This window comes from Gambusia affinis, linkage group LG02 (assembly GCF_019740435.1).
Source record: "Gambusia affinis linkage group LG02, SWU_Gaff_1.0, whole genome shotgun sequence".
Taxonomy (NCBI): domain Eukaryota; kingdom Metazoa; phylum Chordata; class Actinopteri; order Cyprinodontiformes; family Poeciliidae; genus Gambusia; species Gambusia affinis.
In genome coordinates this window covers 27,368,631-27,384,098 of record NC_057869.1, presented here as the reverse complement: position 1 = coordinate 27,384,098, position 15,468 = coordinate 27,368,631, and the positions used below count along the sequence as shown (strand labels likewise).

The 15,468-nt window shown below is 41.2% G+C and overlaps 1 protein-coding gene and 2 long non-coding RNA genes across 6 annotated transcripts in view; 1 reads left to right on the top strand and 2 right to left on the bottom strand.

Annotated features, from left to right (window-relative positions):
• Window positions 1-2,871: 2,871 nt before the first annotated feature.
• LOC122825295 lies at window positions 2,872-6,358 on the bottom strand. The gene is made up of 3 exons (XR_006369613.1): window positions 6,305-6,358; window positions 3,376-3,480; window positions 2,872-3,142 (listed from the first exon to the last, which is right to left on the bottom strand). It is a non-coding gene; the product is annotated as an uncharacterized LOC122825295 (long non-coding RNA).
• Window positions 5,856-15,468, top strand: part of LOC122825290 — a 31,505-nt gene continuing 21,892 nt past the window's right edge. Inside the window, exons 1-2 of the long non-coding RNA XR_006369612.1 lie at window positions 5,856-5,944; window positions 6,293-6,412. This is a non-coding gene — a long non-coding RNA (uncharacterized LOC122825290). The remainder of the gene's footprint in view (window positions 5,945-6,292; window positions 6,413-15,468) is intronic.
• Window positions 9,388-15,468, bottom strand: part of ntrk3b (neurotrophic tyrosine kinase, receptor, type 3b) — a 272,404-nt gene continuing 266,323 nt past the window's right edge. For 2 of the 4 annotated variants that reach the window (XM_044106561.1, XM_044106570.1), the window contains one exon: window positions 9,807-14,298. In XM_044106561.1, the coding sequence (XP_043962496.1) occupies window positions 14,113-14,298 (186 nt within the window). In that variant the 3' untranslated portion in view covers window positions 9,807-14,112. Of the gene's footprint in view, window positions 14,299-15,468 lie in introns of all 4 variants that reach the window. The other 2 variants (XM_044106552.1, XM_044106543.1) reach the window with 2 other exon arrangements.

Here is a 15,468-nt window from a genome sequence, read left to right as displayed (position 1 = left end):
GTTAAATTCACGTTTAAATTTCTTGGTTTTCTGGCGTGAAATCAAATTGTCCCAGGCGGCTGGGGACAAGGAGAAACCAACACCAAATCAGCTGTAGTGTCACGAAGCACCAAGTGGCGGCCAAGCATGGAGTCTTCTCCCACTAATGGCCCAAGAGTCACCACAGCAGAGGAGGTGAAGCCCGATTCTGATCCACCAAGCGGGCATCAGCCCAACATGGCAACCGGAGAAGGAGCAAAGGAGGAAGGACGCAGTGAAAGGCAGAGAGGGAGGGATCCACATCAGAGTCCAGCCCACAGTCATGACAGCCAGCACCACCAAAGAGTAACCCACCACGCTGCAACGTGTCCCAGCTGCTCACACAAACAGCGCCACCGCAGGCGGGGAGGACCTCTGGACCAAAATGTATCTAAAACTTTGTCGATATTCCACTAATTTTGAAAAAACACAATTTTGAAATTGCGTTCCTTATTTAATGGAAACACCGCAATTAGAATAAGTGAATAAGCTTGTTCACATGATAAGTCATTAAAAAAGAAAAAAAAAACAACACTGCACCATAATCCTCCTGCCACTTCCTGTCGTCTTCGACTTTTCCACCTTTAGCAACATCCGGTTGTTGATCACCATTAGTGGGATGCGGAAAAAGTATTTCCATAGCAGTTTTGCGAAAGACGCTAAATTCAGTACAGCTGAAAAAACAACTCATCCTAGTGCAAAAACGTTGCCCTAAAACTTGAATTTTATTTTAGAAAATGGCAGGTTTCCATTCTGCAAATTTATTCTTATAAATCCAAGTTGTGCAATTTTAAGCTCTGTGGCAACACGGCTCACAGCTAGTGGCGGTACAGAGCATCAATGGACTGGTTCTGATCACTCGTGCTGGGACAGACAACACAAGGCCCCGACCGAAACCCAATTAGAATCTGTAGCAAAACTTCTGTCACCGTCTGAAAAGGTTTACACCATCGTGTAAAGCAGAATGGAAACAATTCCAGTCTCTAACTGTACTTAGCTAGTAAGAGAATAATCCACGTACTTCAAGCTGTAACTGCACCAATCGCCACATTCAGTTTATGAACTCCATCCATCCATCCATCCATCCATCCATCCATCCATCCATTTTCTGTTCACTCTTGTCCCTAATGGGGTCAGGAAGGTTGCTGGTTCCTCTCCAGCTACGTTCCGGGCGAGAGGCGGAGTTCACCCTGGACAGGTCGCCAGTCTGTCGCAGGGCAACACAGAGACATACAGGACAAACAACCATTCACACACACACTCACACCTAGGGAGAATTTAGAGAGACCAGTTAACCTGACAGTCATGTTTTTGGACTGTGGGAGGAAGCCGGAGAGAACCCACCATGCACAGGGAGAACATGCAAACTCCATGCAGAAAGACCCCGGGCCGGGAATCGAACCCAGGACCTTCTTGCTGCAAGGCAACAGCTCTACCAACTGCGCCACTGTGCAGCCCCAGTTTCTGAACTCAACTTTCTATATATAATGAAGACTACTCAGACTATTTAATCTGAAAAACTGAAATATGCACTTCATTCACTGCAATGACCATTTTTACACCAACATTAAAAACGTTCAACATTATTCCTTCTCAAAAAGGGATTATAACTTTTTGTATGTTTTTGAGATAAATGTGCAACATCCAACATTTCTGTTCAAAGACGCTCTCCTTCTGATTCGTCAGATTGTTGTTTAAAGGTCGTAAGGTGATAAAACATGAGAGCGCAGCTTATGTCTCCTAACAGCTGCTGTTTTTAAAAAATCTGCTTCTGTTTAATATTTAGTGAAGCCAAAGTTTGTTTGTCGTAATGAGTTCAGGTTAAGAAAATGTTAATTTCCTACAGAGCATATGATTTTGAATGGCACCACTTTGCCATTCAAAGGTGACTGAAATGTCCAACAAGCCCTCTGATGAATAAATAAATAAATCCCCTGTAGTTTCATTTTGTTACACTGTCCTCTTATACAATAACAAAGCTCACCAAGGGATACAAAAACCGCCTGAGGCTCCTGGATAATTATTACCTACTTGACCCCACACATTAACTTTGACCAATCACTGTGTTTTTTTGTTTTGTTTTTTTTCTGGACACACCTGCAGCCATGAAATCTCATTTCATAGGTAATTGTCCCCCATTCCCTCACAGAGGAGCCACTTAACCCCCGGCTCCTGGCGTAATCCCTCCCAACACGGCACTTCTTTCTCATTTTGTCAAAAATCATTTATTTTTGCCACAGATCACCCAAATTAGAAGGCCGGCTTGTGGTGAGAATACGTCTTTATCGCTGTCATCATTGATATCGCACTCCTTATCTGGGTCACTGAGCACTGATTGGCTGCACTGCAAATGGAGTAGAAACTCTCCATTTTGTTTCGGAGCCTTTCATGTTTCAAAAACAACAACAACAAAAAGAAAGAAAGACAAACGCACGTCCACTGGGAGAAGGATGTGCGTACTGGTGGGGGGTAAACAGTTAACGGGTCTCCGCTTTCCCACAAACACCTTCTTGTGGAGCGAAGTGAAAGACACAGAAACAGAAAATGAAGGAGATAAGGAGCAGTCTGTCTTCCGGGGACTGAGGGCAGTATTCAATCACACTTGATAAGGAAGCCCGGGGGATTAGTCAAAGGCATTCTGCCTGGGTGTTGAGAATGCAAGCCCAAGTTCAGGAGCTGAACACAAACGCTGTTTACGTCCAGATAGCACTGGAGACCGCTTGGAGGCACAGCAGAAGATTGGGATTTCTCAGCTTATCATAAAGCTGTTTTTTAGTTAGTTTTTTTTTTTTTTTTTTTTTTTTTGGGGTGGTGGTGGGGAGGGGGGGGGTTGGTGAAACAGAAGCAGCCATTTCTTTTATTTTTTAGTCAAGGTCAGTGCTTTTGTTTGAGCATCTGCAGGTGATGAAACAAAACCCTTTCACAATATACACTTTACATTCACTTTATTGAGAACATCTTTCTAGTACCGGGTCGGCTCCTTTTTTATTTTTTTTTAAATCTTCACAACTGCCTTTACTTTTGGTTAATAGATTCAGAGATGACGGCATCAGATACTGCTGATGCGCTGGCTGGACAACCATAATGATGTCCCCACCACGTTCCTGATGCCGCCTGATGTCACCTGGATTCAAAAGGACAGAAGAGGATGCTGGAACTGTTCAAGAAGCTAGTCGGATGATTTGAGTATTGTAACTGATGTTGTTTAAATTATCCCAGAATCTGAATTATTACAAGGTAAGGCAATCACATTATAGCGCATTTCAGCAACAGGCTTGACCAGTTGCTGAAATGCGCAAAGTGAATCATCAAGTAAATTTTCCTCATGTAAATCTCTCGGTGTCTTGCACGCCTCACGTTGCTCTCATCTTGCACGTTCCCTCCATTTCTCTTTCATTCTCCTCTCTCGAGTCTGTTACTCTCTCTCCTTAGCGCTCGTGGTCGCCCAAAAACGTCAGTCATCTTCAACAGAAATATGTCAACAAGTGTAGCTTGTCACACTAACAACTCTTTCTTTTGCAATGTTTAAATTAAAAAAAATTGTGTTCTTATTCTATTTACAAACTCATTACGGTTTTGTAGCCAAATTAATTAAAAAGTAACTGAACTATGCTCTTTATATTATTTAAATATTATGGTTAAGAAAAGTGTTTTGATATACTACTTTCAGAAATTGCTCGACATGCTGTGGAGTGGAGGAAAGTTGAACAGGGAGCAGGGAGATCATGATGTGATCTGAACAGAACGATCTTTATCTTTAAGACTTAAAAACAAATGCTGGTCATCCAGGATCTGACCTCACTAAGTCACGAGTCGTAGATATATTTGGACATAACATGCATAGCAATGCAAAGATATGCTATTTAAAAAAATCTACCTGTGACATAGAATATAATAAGAACAGAACTGGACCCACGACAGAACCTTGGGGCACTCCAGAAGAATCTGGATCTGTGGCTGACAACTTGAGAACTTTACTTTTCTCCCATTTTTCTTCAAGGCTTGAAGGTTTTCCACACATCTTGTTGCCAATGTTGGTTGTTTGAGAAACTTTTGCCTTTCCTCCATCTCAAACCAATCTACCTTTTACCTCGAACGCCAACATGTTATTTATATTTTTACAATCCCAGCTAGCTAGATATTTAGACTTTTTAGGCAGTTTTCTGTAAACAAGAAAGATGTTTGCTCATAAAAAACCAAAAAAAAACCCCAGAGCAGATCAGCAGTTTCTGAACTAATCAGATTGAGTTGCTGCTAGGCGATTGGCTGATGTGCTGTGAAGCAGTTGAGCAGGAGTACTGAACAGAGCAGCCGGAGTGTGTGTGTATGTGTGTGTGTAATGAGTAGGAGTGCAGCTTCTCTTTCTATTTGCGCAGCCTGCCTCCTCGCAAATGAGCTCGCCTTCTCATATTTGCAGAACAGAGAGGGCCGATCCGGAGAACCTTCATCTCCCATTTCCTGTGCTTGTGTGTTCCCCACGCAGCTGCCACGGCTATCAATGAAGTCCAATACCTGCTTATCTGAGGTGAGCTGACGCAGCCGAATTCACTTTGGGATTGCTTTAACGCAACAAGACAGGCCATCCCCCGGCAAGGATGGAAAATAATTTCCTTGTAGTCATTTTGTGTTTTTAAAAAGATACAGAGGAGAACCGGGGCTCGGATTGTTGTGCAAATTGCCAAGACAGGCTTGAGTTCTCGATGCTGACAGGCCACACTGGGAGGAGGAGGGCAGCAATCTGCCTTGAATCACGTTCACCTTAAGCACATCTTCAGCTGGATGCGTCCGTGTCGCACAACCAGCTGGTATGAACCGTACGGCTAACAGGGGCTGCTCTGTGCGGCTGTGTTGCCATGATTTTCATCACGCTTGCTGACCTTATTCTGTCACACATCACAGAGGGACACGTGTGGCTGCCGTGCACACCGTGATTTTATTTCTTTCGAAGCGTGTCGCTTTAGAAAAAAGAAGAAGAAGAAACAAAAATGGCTGAAGAGTCTACGTTTAGTTTTTATCTGGGAATTCAGCAGGGCCCTCAGAGAGAGTGAATCACGCTGGATGTCAAAACATTACGCATCATATTTGGGTGTGTTGATATGAATGAATGAATGAAGGAGATGGGAGGGAGGCCATTTATCCTCCTTCCTGGGATTTTTATTGATGAGGACCGAACACTCTCAACGCGGTCAAAGTGAGAGCGACGCCAACAGGGTGTAGAGAAATTTACGGGGCCATTTCCCACATCAAAGGGACACTGCTTGTTTTTGCCACCGACACGCTCTGATATTATTTCAGAGTTGTTGACTGCATTACTTCTATCCAGGTCAACTTCCAGACAGTTTTTAATATATCACGTCTGAGGCCGACGCTCTCAGAACTACTTTCATTTCCATTGAAGGGAAGCAGTATGTGGCGTAAACATGGTGATATTTTGTCTAACCTGAACGTAGGACAGCGTGGATGGAGGTGGGAGGCTCCATAAGCATCTATATTCAGCCTGTAAGGGAACTCTGTGTTGTACAGTGGCTCCTAAACATTCACGCACTCGCCAGTGGGGGAAAAAATATATAAAAAATCAAGATTTTTCAAACTTGTTTTCTCCTTTAATGCGACATACTGCCTGTGGAATTAATTTTTTTTTTAGTAGAAAAATAAAAAAAGCTCAAATGACCTGGTTTTATAGGGTGTACTCCCTTAAATCAATATTTTGCTGAAGCACCTCTTTCAAAGGTTTTGTGGGATTGTGAAGAGATTCCAGGCGCCTGCAGTGAGAGGCTCATAGACACTGACCATGACTACCATTGGTTTTAACTCAATTGTCAACATGACAGCTACATCTTAAATGCACGCATGACACACATAACAGAAAGGGTAGTCAACGCTATGACAACCAGATAAAAAGGTCCAAGGGTATCGCATTTCACAGGTCAGTCAAAAGTTTTATTTGAAAAAACAGTAGCAAGGAAAACGAAAGCAGGTCAGTTATGCTAGCTTGAGTTTCACAACGTTATCATGTAGATGTGCTACGTAATTCTGTATTTCAGTTCAGTTTCTTAAAAAAAAGAAAAAGAAAAGAAAAAGCCGACCCACACCACTGTTCTCTGACAGAAAATCGGTTTAAAATAGCTAATCAACGATCGCTGGTGTTCAGACGATCACTTATTAATGATCGCCAAACAGACATAAAGCATGACCACCTAATGCTGTAATGGACTTAATGTTCTGTGCTTTATGTGAGAAATGTTTGTGTATGTTTGGTGTTGAATCCTGACAGACGTAAAGTAACCTCTGCACCGTCAGCTGTGAGCTCCACCAGCTCCCACCGCCATAGAGGTTGCTATGGCAACGGCTCGGCGTGTAGCGTAGCGGAGACGGCGAGAAAGAAAGAATACAGGTGGGTTTGAGTTATTTTATCTGCGTTATTTTCCCCTTGCTGAGGCGCGCTGCACTAAATTTAAACACACCTACATCTTCAGGTTTTATTTGTTCTACCACGACAGCGTGGTTAAAGGTGGCGAGGAAAAGCATCTTCAGTCTTTTAGCACATGCTAAATTTCCAGATGTAAACGATAACATGCAACGTATCTATAGACTCTGCAAATGGCTGCCTACTCCAAGCTACACCTTCCTCCTTAATTAGATCTGCGGAGGGAACTAAAGACGGTGATGATATTAAATATATACAGATATACTTGGAGCTCACCAAACGATAAGACTATCCACATGTCAACTGAAATATGGGAAGGTTTTAGAAACAAAACCTTTATTATATATATATATCTATATTTCAGACGTTTTGAAGAAACGTCAGTCTGAAGGGAGGGATGAGATGTGTTTGGGTTTAAAAATGGAGCGAGCACAATGTTTGCTCCACTTACTCCATTGTTCAGGTTCCTGTGTGTGTGTGTGTGTGTGTGTGAAATGTATCAGGTTTCAGAATCATAATGCTCTTATTGTGAATATTTTTGACTAATTTTTCTAATAAAAGAAAAAAATCCATCTAGGTCTAGCTGAGCTAGTCATCATATTGTTTATGTTACAATCGGGTTAGCAAATGAGAAGAAAATGAAACTTTAACATGGCCACCTGTTAAATTGTTGACAAGTGCATGTTTCAAACTTATATGAACATTTTCCTTCTAATTGAGTCACTTTTGAAGAAACGTACTAAGACCGAACATCTGCTGAGTGCAAGTAAGAAAAATGTTTGCTAATTTCACAGAACTTCACTTCATAGTCAAACCTTTCCATTTTAAAGGTGGTAAATTACATCACAACAGTCTAACTAAGCAGTTTTTAAGCTACAAGTAACCTATGATGCAACACCATGACTGATTCTGTTGTTTTAGACTCATTCTGTGTCAAAAGCCACTTCACCTTAATCTCTAAACCTGCTTTCCAGAAGGTAAAAATTGCCCTAAATCCGGGTCAATAAGCCAGTTTTTCCTCAAGCCAGGCGGCGCAGTGCACCACGGCTGAACTGAACAGGGACATTTGACACACTCCAGTCTGCTGTAACGTTCGCACACACACTCGCACAAACACACCGACTCGCAGGCAAACAGTGAAACCTAAGCACACGAAAACACTTTGTAATTGTAAATCAATAAACAATTACAAAACGACCATCGCGCAACACGCTGCTCACTGACCTCGAATCCCTCGGCGCGGCCTGCGCCTCCATTTTCTTGTTTGCCGGGGCAGCCGAGACGCTGCCGCGATAATGCAGCTGCCGCTTAACACCGAGTGAAGGCTTGAAGAGAGTAGCAGCTAGAAAAATGGAAGTGTTTCTGTTTGCGCCTCGCCTGTTTCGCAGGAGAATAATAAAGTGTGTGTGTGGCTGCTGTTCATGTAAAAAACGATTGGACCCACTGGAAGTCGGTAAAGTATTTAAAGCATTTCATTAAAAAATGGTAAAGCTTGGAAATCAAGTCAAATCACATTAACTGTATACAGAGCCGTGAAAGTTTCATCCCAGTGATGATTAACTTGAAGTTGTTGTTTTTATTTTATCAAATTAGATGGATTTAATTTCATTCTTTTCACATTCAGCTCGAGTGTTGATGCAACATTCAAAACACTGATACCAAAGATAATAAAGACAAGCAACAAAATGGTTTTAAATAGCTGATTTTACCACTTTCATTTCCCATTGAAGTTCTGCAAGAGAAACATGAAATGCACAGCAACCAACCTGTAGAGTTAGGTACAGAGAAAAAACACACACAAATAGACTGCTGCTGGTAAGATCGCACCAAAACCAACTATTTACCTACAATAGAGGTTCAATTACTATAAAAACAGCTTCAGTGTGCCCAAGAAACAGGCAGCAACTCGCATCGTGAAGATGACTGCATTTCCATCAGCTTGCTAAGGAATGGCAGTGGGAAGGTGTGATTGACGTCTCAGGATTTCACCCTGGGAGTGAAGAAACCACCTCATTTTCAAAGAAAAATATCAAAGGCATGCTGACTTTTTTCCGGAAGTTACCAGGATTACTGATGTAAAGAGATTTTCTCAGCTAAAGGACCCTTCAGACTGTTTGGGATAAACGGCTGGAGAAGAAGAGGTGAATGCTGCCATGAGTCTTTTTGTGTCGCGCTGACTCTGAAGCGCCTTGAGACATGATGTGTGGTTTTGCATCTTGTCGGTGCCTCAAAACATGGTTCACCTGGTGATGGACAACGCTTATCCAGATTGATGGAGCGCCACGTCAGAAGGCGAAAGGAAAAATCACTCAGATAATGTGGCCATCGGCAGGAAACTCCCAAGTTATTCATTCAGTTGAGAACCTATTGACAGTAGCATCACGTTGACGTATTTCTAAACGGAAAAAAAAAAAAAACATTCAAACTTATAACATTTATGTTATTGAACTTCTTTTTAATTATATGACTAAAAGGTCTAACGTTAAATCACCATGCAATTTTGGTCGAGGAGCAAATGTTTGAGACTGGTTCTAAATTTCAAGACAGTTTCCTTGTCAGACGTGATTGTTGAACCTTGGAACAGTTGACACCAGATGAAGATGTGTGCTCAGCCTCCACAGCAACAAACCCAACACAAAAAACCTGCAACACAAAGAAGTGCTTTGACAAAAAAGAGCCAGAAGGTAATGGTGCAATGTGGACATACTTCTTAACACTTTGATTGAAAGGTCTGCAAATGTTTTGATTTGCAAGAAGCTGACACACCCAGAGCAGAAACCAAACGGCGTCAAGTGTTGAGTAAATGTACTACAGACAGTCGCTGGAATGTCTGATAGTCAAAACGGGAAGTGAAGCCCACCAGACAGAGTGATTGCCTCCAAAGAATCGATTAGTAGGACTTCATAGATTTGGATCCCATTTTAGGTACGCACCAGTCCAGGGGGTCGAATCATGCATCTTTTGGAAACAGAACCCAATGAGCATGAAGGTGCAACCTGAACAATTTCTTTAGGTTCCAGCCACCGAACATTGCTCTACAGAACAACCTAACATCAGCACATTATCCCCTATTCAGATACTGCACAATATAACTACTAAACATGTGGACTCATTATCCAACCTCAATAAACTGAACAAATGTGAGCGATGCCGTCTAATGAATCAATAAAGCGCCTCCATTTTGAGATGGTTCTGTAACTGCCTGTAATGGTGCAGCTCTGCTCATTATGTTACACTTTATGGCCTTAGGAGACCATCTGTCATCTTCCTTTTGTCTGTGATTTGGTCATGAGGGCAAAAGGTAGAGGGTCCTGACCAGATACCCGAATCCCATTGATAGGTGAACCAGTTTCTTGCAAATTAAATATTTTACACATTGACTGAAGACGGCAGTGTTTGTCCTGTAGGCTACATTTACACAAGACAGTTTCCTGGAAACTGCCGGTATTTTCAGGTGTTGATTGGGGAAAGTTCCCCGTTTTGACGGCAATGCAGAGACACTTTGAATCAGCTGTAGTTGTCATGGCAGACCACTATACCACGTTATTTTTGCATGTTGCGCATTCCCTTACCTTCCACGTCATAGTAAATGTTAGAAATCCATCCAACATGAACAAAGTGCTGATGTAAGACATTAATTCCTCATTGGACACGACAGGTTAAGTAGTACAACACAGCACAATGCTGCCCGCCATTGTTTTTGCTGTTATTTGTCCGTTCTTGCATAAGATGATCCCTACAGTAGTGTGTTCTGTGCATGTGAGCTTTCACACCAGCAAAGTACAGAAAGGTTTCCGATGTGAAAGACTGCGGTCACTGGAGTCATGTAAGAAAGCGACAGAATCGCAGCAAGAATGTTCCGGTTTAACTAAAGAGTAAAACGGGTTCGTTCTTAAAGAATGCAGCCATTCATAGAAGCACGTTACCAGAGTTCTTAATTTTGGATTGATGAATCCAAAACCACTTATTACTTTGGGGCAAGTAGGTGGAGTTTTGCCAGATAGGTGGGTGAGCTGGCCTGGCAGAACTGAGAGCAACAGAGCAACCAACAAGAGCTGGCAATTAGACACGTCCCCAGAGGAAGACAAGCATCTGGAAACGTGAAGGGGTCAGAGAGTTAACACTTTGGGCTTTGAGAAGGTACTACCTCCCCTGCAGCTTTATTCGGTGTTCATATACTCCTACACAAAGCGAACTTCTAACCTGGCGCATTTTGTTTGTTAAACAACCAATGATTTGAACTAAAATCGAACAAAGAGCTGCAAAAATACGAAACATGCATCTGGTCGAATGGAGGAGGAAAAACATAAACACATAGAGAAGACAGAACGTTCACCTCTCAGAGATTTAGAGAAGGACGAGAGCGTTTCAAATTCACATATCTTTATAAGACAGGACAAAATGGAAAAGGAGATCGTCTGATTGTTTGAAGACATTTTCTTAAGAGAGTCACATTAATACAAAGATCTATCATGGAATACCAGTATTTTATATACTGCAGTCGTTATACCACATTTTTATATTCTGTAACATGTGTACATGGTAATATGCCAACTTTGCTTCAAAAAGTGTTCAGTTAGTTCATCCAAGAAGAAGAAGAAGAAAAAAAAAGAAAAAACATATTAAACAATACGTAACTCACCATGAAAGGATTACAATACCCTGCAAATGCTCACGGTCTGTCATAATGTCTTTAAGCGTTTATCTTTACCACAAGAGAATACACAAAAACTCAATACTTTGGGTAACTTGATGGATTTGATCCCGCTTGTCATATAAAAAACACATGGAGTAACTGAATGCTCATTAATGCTTTACATAGTCCCAAAGGAGAACGGAGACAAACAGTGAAACTGTCAGAAGTCGCGTCGAGATAAAAACAAAGGAGTGTAAAGAGACCCACACAGAACTGCTATATATTCAGACACAACATGAAATAGAACAGTTGCCTGAGGTTCGTCGTTCAGATTGAAATCTCCAGGACGTGAAAATATGAATTCAAATTCAAAACTAAGCATGTTTCTTTTTAAGATCAACCTTCAAAATTAATCTGATTTGGATCTTACTGTAGATTTTGTGTGGGTTTTTTTCCCTCAGCCTCCTCTTTCAGGAAGAAAACTTTTTATACTACCAGGTTCATTTAAGACAAATTGTCCAACTTAATCAACAACAGTCAGCTGATGTGGTATCAGTCGATACTTTGGGATATAATAGTAACAGAAGAGGCTTCTTTGTCAGATACAGCAGGTGTAAAAATAGTCACCACACATGAATAGCAGATGGAAAATATAGCTGTATCGTAAAAACATGATTCAGTTTCTTTTTTTGGACAGTAATGTAACAAGATCTGGATGGTATCAACCAGTAAAGTCTGTAGTTTCAGTTTCAAAGTATTTTGCTTATTTGCTTTCTTGCTAAGAAAAGAGAGGAATGGTACAGTTGTGAGTAGACTGCGCCAGAGATACATGAGCTTAGCACAAAGTCTAAAAACAGGATACCTACTTTCCAACCAGCCTTGAATAACATTAAAATCCACAAATCTGTTTAGATGTCATTGAAACTAATCGGAGCTCAAAGAAAATGATGCCGTTTACAGTAAACCAATGAAATCTGGGGTTATTTTCCACCTCGGTTTCCAATGCATTTTTTGGGGAGGTATTCTAATCAGTAACCTGCCTTCAGCCAACATTAGTAATTTAAGACATTAGAGCAGGTTGTCGATGACATCGCTAACCAAGGTTATGAAAACATCCGGCCTCAACGTACTGTTCCTATAGTTTTAATCAATTTTGCTAAAATGTTAAAAAACACTCAGAATTGACCAAAGTTTGGGGTCACTCTAAACTCCAAATTAGAACATTCCAGATTTCAATGCTGCATCGCGTTAGCATAGCTTGGTCTTGCTAGCAGTGAAAGAGATCTTGTCCACTCAAACAAAAGGTATTTTTTTAAATCAAGGTTATTCACAAACATAGATTGCAAAGTTGTTATGCAGACAGGGAAAACTCATATACATATTTTAATTTCTCAAGAAATTAAAATAAAATAAAAATAATTCATTTTTTTATGTTTGGGGTAAGCTTGAGCAAAGCTCACTCTGACTGTACTGGTATCCTGTACAGCTTTGACATTTAGGAACATTTTATAATTTATTTTAAGATGTTAATGAAACAAAAGTAAGATTAATGTACCGTAATTCCATTTTCATAATTTCAAACCTAGTTTTTTTGAGAAAAGACAAGAAAACAATTACAAAAACATTAAAAAAAGCCTAAATCTGACTGCAGCAAGAAATCCCAAATTATTTGCAATATTAACCAGTGTCAGAGATTGGTTCTCCTGTTGATGACTTTAGGCTAAGCTAACTTGACTGACTTGCATTGTTATGAGCCTTGCAGTGAGAAAGCAATTAACCATATTTTACAAAACGTCAAACTGCTCCTTTAAAGATACCAAAACATGAATATGGTCGGACTTACAGAAATGTTCTCTTCAGCAGTTTCACACCAAAAAACGTGAAAGTGACAAAGCATGTGTTTGTGTTTCAGGGTTGTGGCGTGACAGATTACTTAACTCATTATCCTTGCTTTAAAAAGCAAACGAAGTGGAACGTGAAGGCGAGGCTTCAGTATGTGAACCATGGCTCTGAGTCATCCCGCGCTCTCCACAGTCTGTGCGATGCGGTCAGTGGACCCGTTTGAACTGGGATCGCCGTCGTCACGTCCGACAACTTAACCGGCGCTAACGCGGGTAAAAAATCCCCGGGAGAAATTCTCCACGGAATCGGGATGAAAACAAGGACCGTAGTTCAGTGCTTTAGTCACCCGGGTCACAGTCAGGAAAAGGAACCAAAGTAAAATCAGGAAAAAATAAGTTAACACAATTCTGACACGTAGAATTTTACAATATGTACATTATTTTTTAAATTAAAATAGATTTTGTCAGTTGTCTGATTGGATAGGTCCTCTACAGAGCACAGCCAGTGTTATCCCACAGTTTCTCTTTGAAAGCTCGGAGCCGGCCAATCAGAGAGCGTGTAAGGCTTCCTCTTCTCTAGTCCCTGCCAGTAGTTTGTTGGTTTTCGACTTCGGACAGGGGCTAAGCCCTTGGCGACGAAAAATGGCCGACCCTTTAACACCTCGACCGACCTTGAAAAAGAAATAAATATAAAATATATGTAATATTTCTATATATATTCATAAAACCAAACCCAGGATAGATTTTAAACTCTGATGTATTCTCTCCATTGTATCAAGCTGTAGCCGTTTTGCCAGCCCGGTTCCATTTCTCCATGTTTGTGTAATTTTTGCAGTTCCCCCCCCCTCCCCCGAAGGGAAAAAAAAATTTCTTCAAACATGTACATTTTATACGCAAGTAAACAAAATGTAAAAGTGCGTGTTTTTTGTTTTTTTTCTCTCTTTTTTTTTTTTTTTTTAAATATGTTTTAATCCACTATATCCAAAAGTGTTGCAGGCACTTAAGTCCCTCCCAAACGAAGCAGGTGTTTTTCGACAGTGGATCAGGTTGGTTTGGTTATTCCTGGATTTTCGTGTGGGGGTCTCTTTGTCTCGTTTTTGCCTCTGTCGATGTTTTCCGTCTGCCGGGGAATGAGGTGGGGGGGCGGAGAGGGGAGAGGGAAGGGGTGTGGTGATGGGGAGCGGCTGCTGCTAGCCTAGGATATCCAGGTAGACTGGGGTGGCTTTTCCCATGGCGAACAGGACCTTCTGGATGTCCTTAATGTTCAGTCGCTGCTGCGGTTCCCTCTGCCAGCAGCCCAGCATGATGTCGTAAACCTCCTTGGGACAGATCCGTGGCCTCTCCAGTACCCGACCCTGGGTTATGCACTCGATAACCTGCGGAGGAGAGAAAGAGACAGCAGTGGGGTGAGAGAGGCCGTCCTCACAGGCTGGTTGCTTTGCTTCCTTCGTAATGAGGACGCGGTGACACCAGGCGGACCGTCCGTTGAGATTTGAGCTAATGAAACCGACTTCAGTGGCACAGATTCAGTATTAAAGGACAAACAGGATTTCTGTTTGGGATTTGTTTTGCGCTGTCCCACATCATGAAATTACAATAAACAAAAGCAGTGAAGGTGGACGTGTGACAACCCGACTGATCAGTTGTTTACTACACTTGTGCAGCGATTAGTCAGATGACTCACTGTTGTCATGACAACTTGACTTAATCATTTAAACTGATAAAGCTGTGCGTTGACGGCTTCCCTTCAGGAAGCTCTCCTGTTTTAAATCATTGTTTTGTTTTATGTTTTACATCAGTAAATACATTTTATGACCAGACAGAGATAACCTGAGTAAATGCAGCACAAAAAGCTGTTTTCTAATAAAAATCAAAGTGAAATTTAATTGGCTTTGTTAGCTCATGAATGAACTTTGACCATACATTTGGGAAATTGTCCTACTGCAAGAATGCGTCAAAAGAACCTGACTGGCAACATGAAGTAGGCCAAAAGATCTCAACATGGCGAACAAAATTCAAGGACAGATGAGAAACAAAAAGTCACCGACATTGATCATCGATCAGCACAATGAGAGCAGTCACCCACGAATAAACATGCTACAGCGGTGAACCCAGGAGGTCCTAAACAAATCCCCATCACAATTCAAATTTGGCGTCAATGATAGCGTTACAATGAGAAAGCAGTGTCATATTTTGTCACAAATTCACAAAAATAGGGGAGAAAAGCAGGTTGGGGATGATTTGGTTTCAATAAATATATCAATGAATACAATTTTTGTTTGAAAGCTGCACATTTTATTTCCTTTGGTTATCTTCGTCCAAAATTGAAAGTTGTTTAAGGGTCTGACAAAATGAAAAGCTAAATACAACTAATCAGGGGAGCAGATAATTAGAAATACAGAGCATGGGACGGTTTCGGCAAGCCGACTGTAAAATACAAACTTTGAAAAATGTTTCTGATTTACAATCGGAAACCGAATTTCCTGTAACACGTATGACAGAATTATTCACACATGGAACAAATCCATTGTGAAACAAAATGTCAC